Consider the following 23,146-nt stretch of genomic DNA (forward strand, 5'->3'; position numbering starts at 1 on the left):
TTACCCCTTATTATTAATTTCGAAGTTATTGCGGTAAGGTTTCAGAGAAGTGACCTTACTTCAATCAAATTTAAAACGTTAAAAATATTAGAGCAACAAAAGCATTAAAAATGTCTTAGAACGGGTTAGTTTATGCTTTGTTTAACCTAAATACTCCCGGATATAGTATAATAATAATAAAAGATTAAATATTTTTTGCATTTCAGTTAAAGATATATAAGCTTGGAAAATGGGCAGCGAATTTTCTACATTGGTCAACACAAACAAATATTGGACCAAATGCGTTTTGGCCCTGATTGTACATGGTAAAAAAGCGTTACTGCGTGTTTTCCACAATGATCTCGGTGGTAATTATGCTGGATTACCAAAAGATCCAGCCCAACTGTACAACTTTTTTAACCAGCAAAAGAACAGAAAAGTTCTTAATAAGCTGAAGAGCTCAAAAACTTTGAAACAGGATCAGTTTGACCTGATTTTACCACCGAACAGTAATTTATGCAACTCAAATTCATTCGATATCACGCTTATTGTTTTACTCATCATTACTTTTGTGAATATCCCTCCACCTTTGGGTGGTTGGAAGAAAGTACCAAAAGCAAATGATCAATCTCTTGCAGCATTTGTTGTGTTAATTCGAAACCTGAGGAACTTGATTCTACACGGCTCGTTAGATAATTTTGACGAGCCGTACTTTAAAAATATATGGAAAGATATAAAAGACTGTTTAATTGGATTGCAATATGATCAAACCATGCTGAAAGATTTTGACGAGCTGTTAACAAACGATAAAGTTGTGTTTGATTTCAAAGATGGAACAGAGTTTGTCGAGGGGCTCTTAGATTTCGATGAATTGAAAGAAGACATTAAGAAAAAATTCGATTCCAATTTCAAACAGCAAGACAAAGAACTGAAAAAGAGGTTGGTTTCTATGAAAAAGGACATTTTACGAAGTGCAAAAAAAACTTTGAATGAAGTTGCAGAGAAGCGTTTAGAAGATTTCAAGTTAGAAATGCGCCAGGAAAGGAGAGAGCAAATGGAGGATCTGAGGCAAGACATCGAGCATGAGCAAGACGAAATGAAAGATGTCCAGTGCAAGATCATAGATGACCAACGGAAAATGGAAGAGAAAATAGATGTCATCTCTCAGAAACAAAAAGAAAAATTGACAGGTTCGTTTCCCACCCCAGAGTTATTTTTCAACAAAATATGTTCTTACGTTCAATTTTTATTCAAAGTTATAGCTATTCAAACGATGTGTTTTCTTAGGATATAGCTAAGCAACAGGGTGGAACACATCAATCAGTTTTTTACTACACCCCTGTATCTTTATTTCAGATTACCATGCGCTTAGATGACATTCCTAAAAGGATCTGCTTTCGCTATTATCACCGGGACTAAACTAGTCATAGCTTTCACTAAATGCCCCCACATAAAGATCATGTCATGCACTTATAAAGCTTTAATGCTTTAAAGATTAAACATTAAAAAATAATCAGGAATAATTGATTGATTTAATTATTGACTGGTTGATTGATTGATTGATTGATTGATTGATTGATTGATTGATTGAGGCGTTTGCTTGAAAAAAAAATTATATTCCATTATAAAAAAATACATACTTGAAGAATTCATGCAGCTTGATAACTTAATAAAATTTAAGGAAAAGCTGGAAAAGCCTCTCAAAAATATATTTAAAAAGTTATGGTATCATTATCTTACTGATTTTCACATCTCCTGTTTGTTTGTTTTTTCTCCTAGTTTCTTTCTTATAACGATATATGTCATGATTATTATTCACTAAATAGACCTTTTCTAATAATGTCGCAGACATCTTAGATTGTAGGCAAAATATATGGACATACGCAGTGAATAAATCCACAAGGTAACCAATCAGAAATAGCTTGTTTTTTTTTTCATTGGCTGCTATATTTCAACATTTCTCTATTGCTACTTTGCCTAATAAACAATAGTCAAGAGGATACTGCGTATAAAATTTATCAAAAAGTTCTGCGCCATCTTAAGTTGGGTGAAATAGAAACTCACTTATCCTAGTTAAGGCCCGGGCTCCACTAGCGTACACTGTGATTGCACTTCTCAAGCAAAATCTTCTATGTTGTTGGTCAAAAGAAAAGTAAAGGAATGTCATTGTGGTTCATTCAGACGTACAGTCGAGAAAAGTTAAAATGCGCCTAAATTTCTTTTCAAGTGCATAGTCAATAGTCCTTTTTTATGATGCAATCTTTTCTCCAAGCTGATCGCAGCGCAGACAATGAAGAGACGTGCTTTCAGGAAGCTAGACTTTTTGAGTTTATAGCTATTTATACTTTCACTTTATGGTGTTTCTGTATGACTGTCTGTGTACCTAGTCTAACCACCGTTAAATGCCTTCGGGAAGGTCCATCCTAACTTGGAAAGCCAGAATTGGAGCTATTTCACCAAACCACTGGAGCGTAAGTTATTTAGGCTATCACAACTGCATGAAAAAGTTGAATGTGCGCATGTAAAGTTAAACGAATGTGAACAAACTTTTTGCAGGTTTTTGAAATAGATTTACCACACTGAAAAAACAGTGAAAAAACTCTCTAAGTGAGGTAAATCTATTTTGAAGACCAAAAGAAAAAGTTTGTTTACATTGATTGACCACTTTTGGATTTAATGTACATTTGAAAACTTGAGCAAATTTCTTTAAAGATTCCGGAAAAAGAATTGAAATCATTGCTGAAATGAACTTCTGACTAAATTACAGTAGTTAGTATTCAGTTTCAAAGACAAGAAACAAAATTTGACATACAAAACACTTTTTCCAGTCAAAGAATTGCTCATCATCATAACCAGTCTGCCATTTTGTTTGTTTTGATTTGCACAAGTAATATTGTAATTCGTGTTATATCATACACTGTTATGATTTGCATTTATAACACTAGCTTCAGCTTTTCAAAGCTAAATCAAAACTAAAATTGTAATATGTGATAATAGTAATAACGTAATATGAAAATATGTATATAAAAACCGAACATTTACGGAAGAGACTAACTACGGGGATGCTTGGGCGACAAAACGCAACAAAATTTCGAGATTCCAGTCCAATATCTATGCGTGAAACTATGAGTGCCTCCTCGTCGCTACGCTCCTGCGGGGGCAAAAAATATTAGACCTACAAATTTTTTGAATTTTGTTGCCTAGATGATCTGAAACTCAAAAATATTTCATATGGAAAGAAACCAAGAAATAATCAAAATCACTTATTTTCTTAATTTAGTACCGAACCACACCCTCAGCACAAACAAGACATTCAGGTAGGGTTATCCTTATGTTGTTAAGAACACTCTAAAAAGTCAGTTTTTGTAAATTTTTCGTTTGGAATTAAAAAGAAGTAGACTTTTTTTAAACTAAGATTATCAAACAATTTTCAAAATTAGAGCCCTTCGAGCTGCCATGGCATGTCCATTGTGAAAAAAAGCTAAAATATCAATTGAAAGACAATGAACGTTCTTCCTCTTCTCTGTGTTTTATAAGGGGTTTCAAGTATCTATAATAATAGTTCCTAGTTGAAAATAAACCCAATAACCATATGTCTATCATCCGAGTTATTTTAACTTCACATAATCCATTAATCTGCAAATTAATACAGATTCTACAATGAGAATTTCACCGATTTCAGTAAATATCATAAACTAGATTTTCCTCACGCCTTCTTGCCACATATTTTATATTCCAACTCGTCAACCAATTGCCTTCTCTGCTTGAAAAAAAGCCTCGCTGTTAACAAAAGAGGTCAGAGTTAGGACCAATTTTTCCACCCGTTGTAGCGATGTTTATTGTTGTTTACTTTTAATCTCAACTGGACCAAAGGGGAATCTTCCTCACAGACTACAATCATGGTCAAAATCTATTGAGAATTTGGCTTATTTCATCGTTTTTCGAAATTGAGTTCGGGCGAGAAAGTCGAATTAAAAATCTCTTAAATTTAATCGGATATTTCAATTTGACTTCCAGTCTATATTCCGAGCCTTATTGGATCATTTTTGAACTTTTGGATCCTGAGATCCTAAGGTTTTAAATCTTAAGTCCAGCGTTAAAACTCAGGGTTAACTTATTTTGCAACTCTACTCTTCCAACCTAACTTAGAGCACTTCCAAATCGTTTGTGGTTTTGAAAGTTCGTGGAAATTTCCCTTTTTTCTAAAATATTACGACAATGATTGTAATATATCTTTGAAAATACACATTTTATTGTACAGGGTTGAGAAAATCACACCTCAAGATGTAGTTTTTGTGGTCAATGCAAGCGATGTCTACATCATCTTCAACATTCAATGCTGTAGAATCGGTAAAAGAAGCGTGCCCCAAGAAATCGAAAGCTGTGTTCATAAAGTTTCAAATGGTTTAATTTGGTTACAACTTCGGTTAAAAATGGAAGCACCAATGGAATACGAATTCAAATTCACAATCATGAAGAACAAAGACGGAAATATCGAGAGTATTCATGAAAAGATTGAACTAGCAGGTAAGCACCTTTAATACTCGCAAGCTTGGTGAATAAAACCCGGTAATCCTATCATTTTTGGTCAGCAGCAGTAACCCCTCAAATCCCTTCCGCGATTTTCTCTTTCTGATTCAGCTTTAACGTCTCTTTTTTAAATCTGATTTCAGTTTTTGGACTACATCAAGTAGAAATTTATATTTTGTAAGTGGTAGTTTTGGTTTCTAAGTCGGGGGGGGGGGGGGGGGTACGGGGTTGCGATTTCCGAAATACCGAATAATTTTGCCAAAATTTCCGAAATTCCGAAAAAATACTTGCAATTCCGATACCGACTTTTTTGGGTATTTTTCCTCGTTGTAAATAATTTTTCATCAAATTTGATTTTTCATGTATGAATTCCGAAAAAAGAGGATAAAAAGGGGATAAAACAATTTCAGAATTCCGAAATACCGAAGGAATTTTACCTGATTTCCGAAATTCCGAAGAAAAAAGGGTCGATTTCCGCAATTCCGAAAAACCGTACGCCCCCCACTTCTAAACACCTTCCTGACACACTGTACTATTGTTGATTTGTTGATCTTTTTTTGAGGTTTTATACTTTATCTAATTGGATATTTCCATTTGGGAGGGGTACAATGGCTTCATGGCTCAGCCTAGCTGTGAAGAAGGTTTCATAAGATTTTGCTTTTTCTTATGTATGTACGCAATAGTTTATTTTATGTTGACGAAAAGGTAGAAACAAAGGCTAAATAAAAGTCAACGCCACTTTACAATTTAAAAAAGCTAATGTTTTGTTGGCAACTCATCGTCGCTGCTACTGAGGCTAAAGGTTATCTGTTCTGGGACTTCCTCTCACACGCCAAATGAAATCGGCATTACATTCAGAGTTCCATTTATTAGCTTTTTCGCACATCTCTTTAATTCTTCTTTTTTCATTGATGGTGAAATCATCTTGTTTAGGTTGTTCATGATTTTTTGTTTTTCTTTTCGCTTTGTAAAGTCACCTTTATCGGACGCGTTTTCCTTCGGCCCATTTTCATGTTCGAATCCAATACGATGTTGATGCGTTAGTTTGATGTAGTGGATCCCGATATCTTTGAGCAGATCCTCAATTTCCTTTTTGTCCTCTTCTTGATCATTTTCTTTCGTATCTTCAATTTTTTTAAGGAGTTCATGAATTATGATGTTACTTTTCCTTGATTCAATATCCCTTTTTTCTCTCCTTAACAGCAGATTTAAGCTTTTGTTATTTCAGCGTAGTTTTTAAGGTGACAACTCTTTCTTAAAATCTTTTGTCTGTTGTATCTCTTCTTTCATCATTTTCCATGTTTTTGCCTCTAAGTCGGTCATCTTTTCTGTTAAGATGTTTTTGATGTCGTTGTTGACGACTTCGCGGTTTTTGAGCAATTCTTTTTTGAGTTTGTCGATTTCGTCGTTCTTCTTAGGTATCTCCTTTTGCATCATATGGTACGTGCTTTCTCCGATTTTTCTTTTTAAGGATCTCGTTATTCGCGCACAATTGTGACATACATATTGATTATTATAAGTGTTAACGAAGATTTGCAGTTGGTAAAGTGGCAACTGTGTTCACTTGTAATGTACCATACGTACGTTGACAGCTACGGCATTTGAGTCAATTTCGATCTTCATCATCAATACACGTAACAAGGGTGCATGTTGCAGTTGTGCTTGCTGCTCCAATTGGGGGGTCTTGAGTGTTGTTCATATGTAGCCAATTTTGAATTTCAAGAGTGCTGCAAAACACGTCTTATCTAAACTTAATTCATGCAAATTGCTTCCCTCGCTTATAGCTAGTGTTTTTATGAATCGTTTTAACCCTTTCCGGACGCATGATTTCACGGCTATATGACGCAAACAAAAATTCGATTTTTGACTGGCTTCACTAAAATTGCAATAGAAAGTGATTGACAAAAGATATCACGATAAGTAATACCTCATTTTTTTCACATGTAATAGGGGTTTTGAAATACCAAAAAAAAAATTGAAATATGGCTGACACCTGGTCACGTGACCGAAAAATCGGCAGATTTTTTTTCGGAAAGGCAAAATTTTTGACTTTGAATAAAGAAATAGAGTAAAAGGCATTTGCTTTACGCCTTAAACTTTGAATATGATTTAGAGAATTGAATTATTGACCGGGAAAAAAAAAATTCATGTCATAAGCTTTCCAAGAATTTGAGTAAAGTGATTTTTTGTCCAAATTTTTGAGCAATTTTTACCTTACAGATTTAGCCTGAGTAAATTTGCAACAAACATTGAAAATTTAGAATTCTTGTTGTAAACAAGATATCGAAAAGCGGTTTTTTGCAGGTTACGGGAAATTTATATCAAAATCATTATTCAAAACCATGTTATTGTATTTTGGCGTGAAAACTGTTAAAATCTTTTACAAAGCTATGGGCCACCCAGTGGCCCGTGCGTCCGTAAAGGGTTAATATGTGACTCAATTGTCAAGAAGATGTCCAAAGTTAATCAAAGGCTCTTGCCGTTATGTATAATGATGATGAAGATTTCTTCGCCGGTGTTAGTTATCATCTCAGACGTGTCTATATTTCTTTTCATGTGTTACAGAAGGTGATAGATATCATCTGCATAGTTCAGTGCATTCCTATCTGTAAGAAGGTAAAATAAGTATCTCATGTTAAATAGTAGTGACCCTAGAACGGATCATTGAGGAACAACTATCTCACCAACTTACCAGGTACTACAATGGTCGTCAATCTCGGTTCTTTGTTTTCTATCTGATAAAAAGGCTGCTATGACCCCTAAAGTAATCCTTGAAAAGCAAAATGCTTCAAGTTTAGCGACCAATATTTTGTGCGATATGCAGTCCGAAGTCTATATCGACAAGTTTAAATCCTTTTGGAAAGAAGTTTAAGCATAACATAAGAATTTATTTTCCTTTGATATTTTCACTGGAATGTCTGAGCTTGGCTGTGATTTGCCTTTTGACTAACTCCGTTAATAATCGATTATTGGTATCATGATCACGCACTCGTTTATATATGCAGATTATGCTTCTTTAACAATATTTTTGAAGCCCCTAGCTAAGACCGGAGTAGATGTTTTTGTTGCACTGGCATATCTTTTGTCTTCAGTCCACCTGATCTAACTTTTGTTAAAGAGGACTGGATTTCTTGATGGATTGAGGCTTTATTACTTGCACCGAGGAAGTTGATTTGATCTTCGATATTCTTTTCAAGGTTATCAACAGTGGTTGATGTGAATTCTTGGCTCTCATTTTTTTTTTGCTTTAAAGTGTTTTCATCTGGCAGGCAAGTTGACTATTTGGTATTTTTTAATCGTTTTTTCGTACTCAGATATGATATTTTTAATGTTTTTTGATCGCTTTCCATGCATAATGATTTAATAATCTTCAAAACTCTTTGACACAGTTGAAACAGATGAAATTACCTTTGTTGCGTTCATGTGTATAGATGCATGATGTATTTGAATTTGGTACGCTTGCAACTTGGAACATTCGAAATGAACTTTAAATGAGAATATTGTTCCACGCAACATCTAAGACTGCTTACTTCGTCTGAGAGGAAGCAATTAGTATCTTTTAATTTTGACGGTATCTCTATTATTAAATATATTCTATTCTATAAATCAATTCTTAATATTAAACGGTTATTGGAAAAAGTCGAATCTAATATGCAAAAATATTGGGCGTGGGAGAAATGTCTTTTCTCTTAGACCAATATTTTTCATATTGGATTAGACTGTGTCCAAATAAATGGTTTATTATCCGTCCATCGCTAAGATATTACTCGTTTTCAACCATAATTCCAAATTGTAAGCTCAATAATCAGGTTTCTTGGTAGTTTTTTTTTCGAAAGTGTTATTCGTAACGTGAAAAGGAAGATGCTCAATCGTAATCAAATTCGTTGCGTGACACGGAAGCTATGTATTCATGATATGCACCATCGCAATGTCTTCCACGGATCCAACAGCTGATTGGTTAGAAATGACGTATTGACTGATTTTATGTCACTTACAACCAAGCAGCTGTTGGGTCCGTGGAAGACTTTGCAATGGTGCATATTATGAATTCAAGAATATTAGACAGTAAAGAAGCCAATCAAATGTCGCTATTTACGCCCGTCGGATAATAATTCGATATATGATACATTACTCGGTGCATCGTCGATCATTGTCGGTGGGTTGGGTAGTGGAGAATGTTGTAGTGTCGGTGGGGGCTTACTTTATAGTAAAAATACTGAATTTTTGATGATGGAAACTGTTTGATGAACTGGACTCTTAGTAAGAAGGTTGATTGAAATTTAATTCCCAAGCTTCAAACAGGTTAATCACGGTAATATAAAACTTATTTTTGTCCAAGACGGAGTAAGGGGGTTAGAAATATCAAATAATTAAACAAACTGGAGAAGAATACCCCAGAGTTATTTTATGTTTCCCTATCCATTTTCATTTATGAATGCTCGTTTCCAATCATTTTATCATTTTTGCTTTGTTTTTTCAGATGATGTGTGCTCTCACATCAGACGCAAAGGAAAAGATCACAAAACACTGGTTTTTGCCCACAACGATGGCACAGTGAACAATATTCACCAATTTAAGATATCAAATGGTGTAGAAACTACTCATGAATGTCAGCCAATTACAACAGGACCTTCAATCGCAAAGTTTGTCAAAGATTTTTATGAAAGGGCAAAGAAATATTATACGGACCATAAATCAGTGAGAACATTTCCACCAACTTATTATTTGAAACCAACGAGCACATCAACTTTCGTTGACAAACTGAACACTTCTCTTTCCAAACATGGGGATCAATACTCGATACTATCAGAGTACAATCCAAAAACGCATCTTAAACTTTTAGGCCTTGATAAAATAAGCTTTGAAAGTATTCTTCATAACTTACCAGAGAGTTTTTACAAAAATTGCGTTGTGATGGTGCATGCTAAAAAAAGGTGTGTTTGCGTTTTCGTTGTAATTGATGATATATCGAAACTGACAGAAAATCTTAAAGCTCTCAATAACATTTTAAAATCAATCTATTTCGCAAGTTTTGAATTGTTTTGCACAGAATATCTGAGTATTACAGGAACACTTGTTTTCCCTGATACAGAAATGAAGGATCTAGGACATTTGATGCACTTGAACATTCCAGAAAAAAGTGAAACATTGTTTATCACCAAACAAGAGTTCCAGGAAAACGACTTTGCACAATGGATCGATAATCTTTTCAAAACTATAAGATCTAATTTCAATACAATCTGTTCGAAAGACTTTCAATCAAATATTGATTTATTTCACACGTTGTGTGGCACGTTAATGACTGTGATGGCGCAAACAACTCAATTTCTTCCACGCGTCTGTGAGAATGATACAGACCAAGTTAAGACTATTCTTTTAAACGGAGAACAAATTGAGTGTATAACAAACCCTGCAAAGCATAAGTTAATTAAAGCTTGTTTTGGCAGTGGAAAAACAGTACTTTTAATCGAAATGATCCGAGCCATATTGAAAGAGAAAGACTCTCAAAATTATATCATATTTCTCTCTTATGATCCGTTCAGTGCGCTGGACGGAAAAATAAGAGATACTTTAAAGTTAATATCCAAGGAAGAAAAGGTTCCCGAAGACCATTACCTCAACTTGAAGGCGATATCGCTTACTGATGCCCTTGCTGATGCTGAGTTTCCTGTGTCTGACGTTTTCAACCTTTCATCGACCCCGAAAAGAAATATTGGAGATGTGCTGTTACATATTAAGAATAAACACCCTGAGAAAAAGGTTCACTTTTTCGTTGACGAGATACCTTGTGAAATGTTCGACTCTGAATACTCCAAAGAGCTTTCTCGACGTCTGAATGCATACTTTAAGGACAATACAGTGGTTTTTAGCTTACAGAGCGTTGAAAAGAAAAGAGAGATCGTTCAAGAAGGTAGAACGGAGAAATCGTCAGAGATAGACATTAAAAGCACCGGCATGACATTGCTAAAGTTAACGAAGACTATGAGGATGTCAAGAACTCTTCATGATTTGAAAGAGATCCTTGAGAAAGAGATTGAAAGCACGTCGTATTCGATTCCATTGGAGATGAAGAAGAAAGAAGAAGAAGAAGAAGACAATGATAAAGGTGATAAAATTGATTTCCTTGCAAATTATCGTATTAATGCTTACATGCTTTATTGACAATGCTGAAAACCGGGAGTCGTGCCTCGGCAAGTGGATGGTGTGAGTATGTGCCACCTTAGGATGCTTTTTTTTGAATCTGGAAGCCCAGTACCACCGGATTTTGAAAGAACAAGAAGCTATAAGTGAAGTTGTGGAGCAAATTTGTTTTATTCATATATGTGAGTTGTATGTAATTTATTTTTACATTTAACATGCTTTTCTCCATACAATTTTAGAAAACCCTACAAATGAAGAGAAGGTAGACTACGTAGAATCAGTTGGAGAAGATGGTCCAGGTGAGAACATCATAGGCTTATTTTCAGGGGGAGCTCATATAAAGACATTTGCAAATCAATCTTCAAACTGTAACCATGTAGTTAATTAGGGATTTTAGCAGCTAGAACAGCGACTTTGAAAAAGTACGGCAAGATTGAACAAAAAGAAAGCCCTTAGGGCATTGTATAAGGATCTCAGCTAAGTTCTATTCTTTTCGTATCAATTTTCTCATGAGAATAGTGAATTTTAATAGGGTAATTAATGGCCGTTTTCAAATCTCATGTGGTATTAAATCTATGTACAAATCGAGTCGTACTGCTTATATAGAAAGAAAGTTCTTATGATGTGTGTTTGACTAAATTTACAATGTTTATCAAGGTTTCTCTCTGTGTCACATTAATTGTCCTGAGACAGCTTTTATGAATAACTTTTACAAAAAACAATTCTCAATAACTTTAACGTCATAGAAATTGTGAAGAAGTTAATTCTTTTTAATCACCCAGATTGCCCAGATTACCAAAAATCGTGTTTAACTGACTCCAGCTTCCCTAAATATCATTATAACTATCACAGAAAACCTCTTAAGATTGGGTGCACCCTCGACTCCATGGCTTATCTAACCCCCTTACGCTATTGATGATTCTGATGGACGCGTTGACGGGGGATATAAGCCCTGGTGCACTTTAAAAACGAAAGTACTTTTAGGCATGTACGCGAAACGTATGTCGATTAGCATAATCCCGCCATTTTACAAATTCCGAGAATTTGAAAAGATCAAAACAAGCTAAATATGTAATGAATGGGTGATGTAAATAGTAAATTTAAAAGTCAAAGACAGATTCTCCGAAACTGATTCTCAACATGAAGAAGTTGAAGTATGAAGAACTCTTGGCAAACCAATCAATTGACAAAATTGCAAAATGTCATTTAAATGAAACTTGATTGGCAGAGAAAGATACTACGAGACCTTGATAAGCAGTCTATCCTGGTATCCCTAAACGATTCCTCCAATTATACGGTACTGGCCTCTTTAAGTCGCAGAATCGTTTATCGGCCCTGGCTCGCGAGGGTGGATTGGGTGTAGGAGAGTTCTATCCAATAGCTACTAGGAAATCCAAACAAAGTTATTTTTGAATGCAGCCTATGAAAAAAAAATAGCTTCTTGAAGCTAACCAGCATTTTCGGGGCCCCTGAATCAGCATTTCAAGGTCTCAAAAATCTGAATGTGAAAATTTAAAGAAAACCGTTAAAATCTCTTTCTACTGATAGAACCTGATACTTTTCCAAAGAAAAGTCATATAATTTTTGAAAATTTGCTATTGCTGAAACGACAAAAAACAGAGAAATTTTGCATTTTTGTGTAGAAAATAGGTGAAAAATTCTTTCAAAGTCTGATATCTTTTTAAGAAGTAAAGTTTTAATCACAAAATTTTGACAGGATACACCGCATCCAACAAGAATTGTTTCCTGAGTAATTTTTTTGTTCAACAAAACCTACATTTCAGGGGCCCCAAACCTGCATTTTAACAACCATGAACATGCTTTGAGAATACAAGTAAGCAAGTTAAAGCTTATAATCCTCCAAATCACCAAATCACGCTTTGAAACAATGGTAAAAATTATGCATACCCTTAGTAAGTTTTGGAAAAATCGTCAAAAATTCAAACCTACTTTTTAAGGGCCATTGAAAAAGGTAATCTAACCTTGAGCGATTAAAAAATATTGTTACAATCATAGCTTTTTGTAAAAAAAACTTTTGGGAAAGAAAAAGAGATACTGAAGTTTTGAACACTAAAACTAAATAGTTCGGTGAAATATTTTTTAATAATATCTCTAAAAAGATTCTAGATTCAACCTACATTTTAGGGTCCATGCACTGTAAAATCGGATAACATTTGCTATTTGATTTTAAGATTTACTTCACGTCCTAATTTAGGTCACCGTCCTAGATGCTAAAAGTCCCTATATAGACACTGGATTTACAACTGACTGATTTGATTCAAATTCACCTAGTTAATTACTAATTAAACCTTGTTATGACGTTTTGAATTGCGAGAAAGATGCAAAAACACATGTATAAGAAACTGAATATTGACACCAGAAATTTTTAAACTTCAACCTCAAAAAATTACTGTGCCACCACGTCAGTGCACCACGTGCCACCAAAAGATTTTCAAAGGACAGTGGAGCTATGAGACTCCACGTCTAATATATGTTAATTTCAGCCCTTTGGAAAGATATTCCCAATTGAAGATTTCGTGTCATCTTGTTTGATCTTACTCGTTTGATTATGTTTTTCTCACACCAGATTTCATAAATGTATTCGCTTGGTATTCTAGCATTTACTTTTGGCCAGCAAGAGTACGAATAGAAAAAGTTACAGAACATTTTATAAATAAGAGTATTAATCTTTTTTCAAAATTGGAGTCCTTACATAAATCTTATTGAGCCGTCCTTTGCGGACAAATCATCCTGTATATCGAAAGACAATACACGCTATAACTTAATAAAGAAAAATTGCTAAATTCACAGCCTCACAAAAGCAATGCTGTTTTTACTGATTTATTACTTTGTAGTTTCAGGGGCGAATCTAACCTCAACCAAGGAGTCTGTTGAAGAGGAACGTTCTGGCTCAGCGTTTGGCGAAGATAGTGAAGGTATGCTTTTTTCATAGGAGCAAGTTGACCCTCCTTTGATTAATTAAGATAAATCTTCTGTTCTTTTTCTTATTCTTGTTGGTCATACAGGTTTAAAAATCCTCACCATTTCATTTTAGACGAACAGAAATCGTCAACCTTAACCTACCTCCATGATCCAGAGAAAATATTAAAGTCAACGGGCGATGATGCGTCATACGAAGTAGTGAAAACACTCAATACGTCAGTGAAATTCGTTGATGCGGATTGTGGTCATGATTTTCCGAGTGAAATTTTACCAAGACTTTTTTACTTCGATGAGAATTTCACTTTTGATTCAGTGGATGCAATTACTACGCTTTCCATTATCTTACGCCAATGTTTAGAGTCACGCAACGAAGAAGGCGTTGCTTTAATATGCAACAACATTCAAGAGGTCAAAATGACTGAAGCTGCCTTACTGAAGAGCAAGACCAGAAAACCAGTTGTATTCGCACCATATTTAGACATCGACGTTCCTCTTCAAAAGTTGAAAGTTGATCTTGTCAAAAACTTGGAAAATACCGATAATGTTTTAATCTCGGACTATCGAACTCTTCGTGGTTTAGAAGTTTCGCATTCAATAATTATAGTTGATGAAGAAGATATTATTGGGCCAAATCTTTTAGTGGAGATGATAACTCGCACCATTACTGACTTGGATATACTGGTACTCCCTAAAACGAATAAACAATCTCCACCAACAACAATACAAAACGCATTTCAAAAATTTGACAAGCAAAAACTAATCCACAAGATCATAGTAAAAGTAACAAAAGTTAACGAAGCTACGTCATCTGTTGAACTGCAAGGAAATGGTGGTGAAACCGAGCATCTTGAACCTTTAGCACTTACTAATGAAGATCTCAAGCGATTTGATGAAATTAAAAAACTCACCAAAGAAAATGAGCAACTACAGGAGAGCATCCGGTTAGTAAAAGCCTTTAGGTAGTACTGTTTTATTAATATTATTTACTTTGGACGAACATTTCTGAACCCCTGTTAAGTGTTAAGCGTTCACGTTTAAAAACCACTATTTCCTTTTTATAGAAAACTCATTACAAACGTAAATCAATTTCAACTCATGACGTAAGTTTATTTTCGAAGAAAGTGAAGACAAGAGAATGTACCGTAATATTGCTACTAAAACAGGAGAGTTTAAACCATTGAGTTTAAAGCCCGAAGGGCTAGAGTAGAATCTCTAACCTTTCTCAGGCAAGAAAAAGTGAAGCCTTAAAAAATGCGCCGTATTTTTGACGACAGATTGGATCTAGCAATTCCTTTGTTTACGATTGATATTATTTTCGAAATTTAGCGGTAAATTTTAGTTTCAATCTGTCATTTGTGTAAAAACCAGGAGAGCCGCTCAAGGCCGCGCAGCTTTGGTAGGATTTGTTGGCTTCAAATCCAACCAAAGAGATTGACTTCTAGCCTTCGGCTTCTACTTCATTGATTTAAACCCTGACACTTTGCAATGAACACCCGTTTTCTACATCCGATCTTGCTGGTTTTTATAGCGACGATCGCTTTATGAACGGGTTTGGTCTCCTGAAGAAAATTAGCATAGATTTTCTGTGCACGTTTTTAACTGGTTAAGAAATCTTGGGAAACTAAATATTTTGAACTTTTTTATGACTTTTAGGAATTCTCTGTCAAAAGACAAAAAAGACGTTTTTTAAACATAAAAAAATTTAGGTGCTTAATTTCAAATGGGCATGAGAAGGCATGATTGTCCCTGCTATCGATAAAATGTTATTCGAATTATTATGTCTTTTTTCTAAATAGCAACAAATGGGACGGCACAACCATGGAAAGTGTGACCTTAAATGATGGAACCACGCTCAGTTTTGATGGTAAGTTCATATGAAACAAAATATAACATTTTGACTCAGATAGTAAGTTTAGAGCAAAGCGAATGTCAATAGATAAATACTTTTCACAGTACTCTCCCGGGGGACGTCCGGAGGGTATAGATACTTTTCTCTTACCTTAGAGGAGTCTTCGAGGCTCTCATTCTCTCAGGTATCCTTTTAAGTCTTTTAGAAACCCAACACATGAAACCCTGACATTTAACCCTTAAGGGCCCACGTTCCTTTTTCCAATTATTTTAAGGAAATCGCTAGTTCAAACTTTAAAGGCTTATATCTCTGGATCTAGAAGGAGTTAGAAGCTCGTTTACAGCTCGTTGGATAGCTTAGAGGAGCCCCCCCCCCGGCGGTTGGTGTGATGGCGTGATGGTGTGATATTTTGAAAAAAGCGGCGTGATGGCGTGAAAATGAAGTGCCGGCGTGATCGTGAAATCGAGTTTTTTTAGGCGTGATAGCGTGAAATTTGTAGTTCAGCGTGATCGTGAAAATTGTATTCCTTACTTGAATCGTAATTCTATGTCCATTTTAGCCAATTTAGAGGGTTTAAATCCCAAAGTTTTCTTCCCCAACTATGGTGGGGCCTCCTATAGATCTCATTTTATATTTAGGAAAGGCGTGTTAGGCTGGAAGGTGCCCAGTGGTAAAACTTCAAAACAATTTGCTAGAGGACAGAATAAAGTAAAATAGGGCCAAATTTGGAGGTTCTTGTTTTTTTCGTTGACGAAAAATTATCAAAAACGGTCAAAAATGGAGTTGTTTTACTTTATTCTGTCCTCTAGCAAATTGTTTTGAAGTTTTACCACTGGGCACCTTTCAGCCTAACACGCCTTTCCCATCAAGTTTGGGCGGTAGATTGTTCGAAACCTCGACATCAAGTTCGGGCGGTGGATTGTTTTAAACTTCGACATCAAGTTTGGGCGGTGGATTATTCGAAACCTCGATATCAAGTTTGGGCAGGGGGTGCAAAATTCTTTTACCCTTTTGAGGGGGGAGGGGTTCCAAAAAATTTTCCAGGTTATGAAATATTTTTAGGATTTTTAAAGAATATCCTCCACTCCCCCCCCCCTAGTAGATACTTTCTGACCACTCACTTACATAAACCTTTTTATAGTGGGGTTGTTTAGCATAATTTACAGGAAAAAAATAATATATAGCTGAAACTTTCTCCAGACCTTCTCTATAGGATGCTTATGCCTCAGGAAAAAAATCCTCTAGAATCCCACTGGTGGAACATTCCCTTTTTGGGCAATTTCTTTTTTCCCCAGGCAAAACCCTAAGGGCGAAATGTTTTGAAAATTTCAAACTCATTTTCAGACAATATCAGGTATACCATTGGAAAGCTCTCAAAAAACTATACAGAAGACTTTTAAACGGGTATGGCCGATTTCAATACCTAACTCGAGATATTTCATGCGCAAGTTCCACTTTTCGCCACATTTTGGTCTAAAATTGACCAAAAATTGCATCTTCTGCGTGAATTATCTCGAGTTAGGTAATGAAATCGGCTATACCCGTCTAAAAGTCTTCTATATAGTTTTTTGAGAGCTTTCGAATGGTATACATGATGTTGTCTCAAAAAGAGTTTGAATTTTTTGTAACACGACCACACTATTAGTCTTGAATCATACCCTTGAGCACTTTTGTAATTTCAAAAAAAAGTTTTAGTGTTATTACTCCAATAAATTCATTTTGGATTTGTCTTCTTTGGAACTTAGACCCCTATCGAGAATACTTTGAAAGCTCATTAAGTTCAAGAGGACAAAAAGTGAGGGAAATACCCAAAAGACACGCTGATTTATCTCAGGAACAAAAGTGAGATTTTACTTTTATTGGTAGAAAAAAAAATGAAGTGGTGACACAAGAAAGCCTTTCAGGTTGGTGGGATTGAGCATGTTGCATTGCACCAACGTGAAAAAAACTTCTCGTGTCCCCAAACAAACATTTACAGTTACAAAATCTTAATTCCGCAGGTTTGAGTTTTGAGTATAGAAAGTTTCTCAGTACAACTTGCTTGCAGGTTGAAGGGATCAAAGGGTTTACACGTTTTTTTTTTATTAGAACACAGAACACCTAAAATTTGGCTGAGCCTGGATGTGCTTATCTTTTTTTCAGCCTAAAATGTTCTTAAATGCGTTCTTAATTTTTCAGACTACTCTAAATCGATAATATGATACAAAATAAAGAGCACTTAAATTTGGCAAAATTTGGACAATATTTGACCCTCGACTTTTGAAGATCCACCCCTAAATTTGGTTAAAACTGCTTAAAAAGAGGAAAAAATTGTAGTTTCTTGTTATTTTTTTTCAAACTGAGGCTGGGCATGTTCTTAAGATGTTCTTAATTTTTCGACAAATTTCAGCCTATATGTTCTTATAAACTAGGTTCTAATAAAAAAAAACGTGTAGTGATTTAGGAGGCACAAATTTTGGTTATTCCTTAAAATTTTGGTCTCTTTCTAGATTTTAACTAGTCTCTTTCCCCCTTTAGATTTTTTCTTGATTACAATTTGGCTAAATATTTTTATTGAACATTTTTATTTTAAACAAGAAAGACGATCATTGTGTTGAATGTCCATATGCTCCATGTCTGTGATTTACGACGTGTGCGGCCTCTAGAGACCATCAATTAATATGTCGAGTTGTCAATTTCATTCTCGAGGGAGAAATATCTTTAACCACTTCCGATCATATAAAAGGAAATATTTGCCATTGACGCGCTTTCAATTCATTTGTTCAATTGATTCGATGGGGGCAGTTAGGGAGTTTATTGAAAGGTGATGGTTTTTGTATATTTATATTCTACGTATCTGAAAGTTTTCCTTTTTTTATTTTGCAAGTGAATGTTGAAGAAATCAAGAGTTCATTTTTGAAATTTTGCATAATATGTCTCATCCGGGAAAAACAAATCAGTTTTAGTAAGGTAAAAAGTTTTTAAGAAGTTTTGTAGTAATTTTATTTCGACCAGTCAACGTGTAGGTGCAGAGTATAAAAAGCTGTGATCCGTTTTTGATCAGAATAATTGATCGGTTAAGACTCCGATTATTTTCTAAACTTTACTTTTAACTTTTTATAACTCTTGAACAGTTTTCTCCACGTTAAGAATTATTCATCTGCATCTTATCATGGTATTGGAAACCTGCATATCCAGCAAGTGTGCATCGACTTTTTCTAAGCCGCAGCTGGGTTTGAGTCTCAGAAAAAATTGCATCCTTATTCTAATAAAGTTTTTGAATACTGCTCTCAAGCTAACGAAGTGACGTCACCGTCCCCGTAAAATCGAAGTCGTTGCACGCTTGCTAGTCCTGTAGATTTAAAACACCATGATCGTCATGATGGGTGCCTTTTCTCAAATTTTACTTAAACTAAAATTAAAGGACATTTTTGTGACCATGCTAGAAATACTTATTATTAGGTAAAAAAAAATCTAGCTGAAATGTTTCCACCTTCAATTCTTGAATCATTATTGGGTGAGAATAAAATTTTCGATTTGACTTTTTTGAAAATTTTTTTTTACTGAACAAAAGTTTTTTTTTCTAAATTATAAAATCTTTTCTTTATCAATTTGGAAATAATTTTCTTATTATCTTTGCAAAGTTTTTCAACTTTGAGCCTCTTATTTCTTGAAATATGGAGCTTATGCTTTTTCTTCCTTCAATTATTTTACCGTCACAAATAAAAATGATTTCTTGGTGAGCAAAAAGTTTTCATTCAAAATTCAAAATTTTTTCGCCATCAATTCGGAAATATTTTTCTCGTTCTGTTTTCAACATTTCAGCTTCAAAGTATTTTTAGTTCCTGAGCTATCGAGATCCATTTTTTGTTGAACTTTTTTTTTACTCCGTGAGAATTTTGAATTTCTTCTTTTTTTCTTCAGATGTTTGGAACAAAATTTTGAAGGAAAAGAAATTCGCGAAATTCGAAGAAATTTTCCAACAAAAACCGAACATCGTCAACTCGATGCGTGATGGTTATCTTGGTATGACACTTCTCATGAGGGCTGTTATTGGAGATCGTTTCGACGTTTTCGTTCACTTGATGAATTATCCTCATGATTTTTCACTCGTGAACACTGATGGTTACAACGTTCTTCATGTTGTTGGTATAAATGGAACAGTTCGTCATTTGGAAAAATTTGATCAACAAACAATCGAAATGTTGATCGATGGAAGAGAAGAATATAACGAAACACCATTGCATCTTGCAGCAAGTGAAAACAATCATGACGTCATCAGATGGTTGTTGGCCAAAGGAGCGGATCATGAACTGAAAAACAAAGATGGTCAACGCCCTGATGAACATGAATGGTGTGATGGTGTTACCAAAGAAATCTTTCGATCGTTTCGTTCGTCTTGGTAAGAAAAATATCAAATTTTTCATGATTTTTTTTAGGATTGAATTATTTTCGGAGTTTAAAATTATCTTTTTCTATTGCGAGAAGTGTTGAAACTTTTTTGTTAATTTTTGCCCCCGCAACGAACGAAGTGAGTGAGGGGGCAGTCATAGCTTCACGCATAGATATTGGACTGGAATCTCGAAGTTTTTGTGTGTTTTGTCGCGCAAGCATCCCCGTAGTTAGTCTCTTCCGTAAATGTTCGGTTTTTTTTCCGGGACGGCAGTTGCTAGCCTAAAAACTTTTTCTTTTTTATAGCAGGCGCCGCGGGCATTTTACTCAGCTTTCGACAGTAGATTCTATTCCGCTTGTAGAATTTTGCCCGATTGGTCAACATGCAGGAAATGGAATGGAGAAGTTTCTGGAAGTTTTTTTCAAATTCAAGCTCTCTCCTCCTGCAGTCAAAACGCATTTACTTTTGACTTTGGGATTAAACAAGATATATACATATACCAATAATGAATTTGAAGGATGTTGTTATATTTTTATACAGAATTATTGAATTACGTATTATTTATGATTTTGTACAAATTTTATTTGATTGATTGAATTTATATTTATTACTTCCAAGTTCTAAATTGATTACAAGTTTTTACCACAGAACAATAATGAACAATGATTAAAATGATAATAGTAATACAATGATTGAATATGGACAAAAGTGATTATTGTTGGTGGTTGAATTGGCAACGAAATTCCACTGTAACTAAATTTATTCGACAATCGTCATTCAACATACCCTACTCCCAACAAGAATGCTTAAAGATCCTGTGTTATGGTACTTCGACAGTAAGTACAAATATTTTTTCTTTGTGTACTTTTATAAGACTTGGTTTTATTAATCTTTTATATTTAACCTGTGTTCTTGTTGATACTTACCAGGCACTATTTGGGAAATTATTATCAAAGATTGAAAGAAACTTTTGTGAACTATTTTTGAGGAAATTTCAGTAAACTCACCATATATCATCTAATTTCATGTTTCTTATTTTCCCTTTAAGCTTTTTATGAGTGAGGATTCATTACCTTGACAACGCAATATTGCCTCGTTACTGCTACTACCACGTTGTGTCATCATTTTCCATCCTTATACACGATATTGTAAACAATTTTGTCCATGAGATCGATGAGATCCCTTGTCATCCCGGTCATCCCGCTGGAGAAAGTCCTGAATACGCTATTTCCTGTTAATTCCTGGTTCCTGCTCATCAATATTGCCTCGTTACTGCTACTTATACCACATATTGTTTTTCATCCTTTCACATAACGCAGTTAAAAGTTCTAAATTACTATTAAATCTTTTTAATGTAAACAATTTTAGATCACGATATCCTTTTGTTAAGCCGTAGGAAAAACTCCTGAATACGTTGTTACCTGTCTATTTTTGGTTACTGCTCGAAATGCTGTTATTAGAATGATGCATCTGTTATGTGTCTGGTTCATGGCATTCTTTATGCAGTTTGGTTGTACTATGGGTCATTTATATTTCAAATTGGTTGGAATATATCGTTGCATGTCTTTTGAGTGTTTTGGTACTTGTAATTGACTCTACCTGGACACTTTTATAATCTCGCATTTTATTCTTTGTAAAAGTAATTCACATTTTTAGAAAAAATATATTTGATATATGATAGCTTATTGATATCCCAAAGAAAATGCTTTTGAGAAGAATCATTCAAATTATTCCTAATAATTTTCCAAACTTTCATTATAAAGCATTAAAAAGCTTTAATCAGCATTTAGTCGTTATAAGCATTTGTAGCGGGTGGCAGTTAGTGAAAGCTATGGCTAGTTTAAGTAGAAGTGAAAAGTTATTTAGAATATCTTTAAATTTTTCAGTCGGATAAATTATACCTATTCGGAGTTGAATGAATGAAACGGATGAATTGATTTTGATATTTTGATATCTTGATTGAGATTTTTCATTGCATTAGAGCAGACATATTTTGGAGACGGTTGAAATTTGCAAATAGATGTTTGTGAAATGTTTTTCTCTGGTTGTTATGAATTTATTTTTTTGGCGGAGAAAGAAATTGTCGTTTTTTATTTTATCGATGATTATCATGTGCTTCAAATGTTTTTCATTCGATTATTTATTTTTCAGATTGATTTTTTCCATTGTTTGTTTCATCGTTTCAAATGACGTCATCGGTTCCAAATTATTTCCACGTAAGTATATGTAATCATTTACTTGGTTTCCGGCTGATGTGAAAATGCCTAAAGCCTAAATTTTTCTGCATATCGGAATTTTTTGAACAAATGAATCTATTCAAAAAACTTAGAAAATATGGCTTGGTTAGCATGTACCAAACTCTTCTTGGTGGACTGAAAAGACCAAGGGAAGTTCAGTAAAATGTACAATTCGGACTTTCATGTGACTGAGACACAAGTCTTGGTTGTAGAGAGTTGAACGATTTTCAGAATTTAAGTTTCTTTCTGTAGTAAAAATAGCGTATAAAGCCTAAAATACCCTAACTTTGACCTAGAAGTAAGAAAAGGCTTTGCAAAAACATAGGCTGAAAATTCCAAAACAGGTTGTGATACCTCAAAGAAGTTTACTAGTTCTTATAACAAAATTGTACTGCTCCGTGTTTTTTTAACTTTTCCACCAGATCAGATTTTCAGCATTCTCATTAGCCGCTTTAAAGAAAACATTTCTTCGAGTCAGCAAGTTTCGTTTAGCAATTAACCTTCAAAATTTTCAAATTTTTATTTTTAGATTCCCAGCATGACAGCACGCATGATAAGTTACACCCGTCGTTTTTGACGCCGTTTCTACGATTACGTTATTTATTCATTCCGTCTCTACAGTTCTGTTTGCGTTCAAACATTACTACCTTCATCGTGGCTTGTTTTTAGATGTATATTTAACACTTCACTAACTTGACTATTATTACGTCAACCATCACTAGTTTTGGTGGCGTGTCCATTCTAACGCCCTTACGTTTCCACCTTATGGATTACCTTAGTTGAAAATAAAAAAGAGTGCAGTGCTAAAACTCATGTTCACTATTGATTTCGATTGGATCATTTCCCTTGTAAATATCCGACTCTTTTCGCTTACTCGGTGAAATTTTGTTCAGCAAGTCAGGGAAGAAATTTAGATACTATTTTTAGTGGAAAACCCTGTCAAAAATGGCCTCGGTGAAAAGATGAAACATTTTTTTAATATTTGCTCCCAGGATTCTTTTGAACGGTTTAGGTTTGACACCTCCAAGGGGTGAAACAATCATGGTTAAATTACTTAAGTGGCTGTCAAAGTTTTTACGGTCTTTTTCGGAAGAG

General features: G+C 34.6%; 1 protein-coding gene across 2 annotated transcripts; it reads left to right on the forward strand.

Annotated features, from left to right (window-relative positions):
- Positions 1–204: 204 nt before the first annotated feature.
- On the forward strand, positions 205–22,670 carry LOC136808362 (uncharacterized). Of its 2 annotated transcripts, none has more exons than XM_067064891.1 (12): positions 205–1,169; positions 3,260–3,296; positions 4,241–4,506; positions 8,990–10,615; positions 10,890–10,949; positions 13,506–13,586; positions 13,706–14,534; positions 14,655–14,693; positions 15,390–15,457; positions 19,346–19,823; positions 21,966–22,030; positions 22,581–22,670. In XM_067064891.1, coding segments are annotated over exons 1-11 (4,425 nt in total). In that variant the 5' UTR covers positions 205–229; the 3' UTR covers positions 21,967–22,030; positions 22,581–22,670. The 2 variants fall into 2 exon arrangements, with proteins under 2 accessions (XP_066920992.1, XP_066920994.1); XM_067064893.1 differs by having other exon boundaries at positions 13,512–13,586.
- Positions 22,671–23,146: the final 476 nt, after the last annotated feature.

This window comes from Clytia hemisphaerica, unplaced genomic scaffold, assembly GCF_902728285.1.
Source record: "Clytia hemisphaerica strain Z4C2 unplaced genomic scaffold, Clytia hemisphaerica genome assembly, whole genome shotgun sequence".
NCBI lineage: Eukaryota > Metazoa > Cnidaria > Hydrozoa > Leptothecata > Clytiidae > Clytia > Clytia hemisphaerica.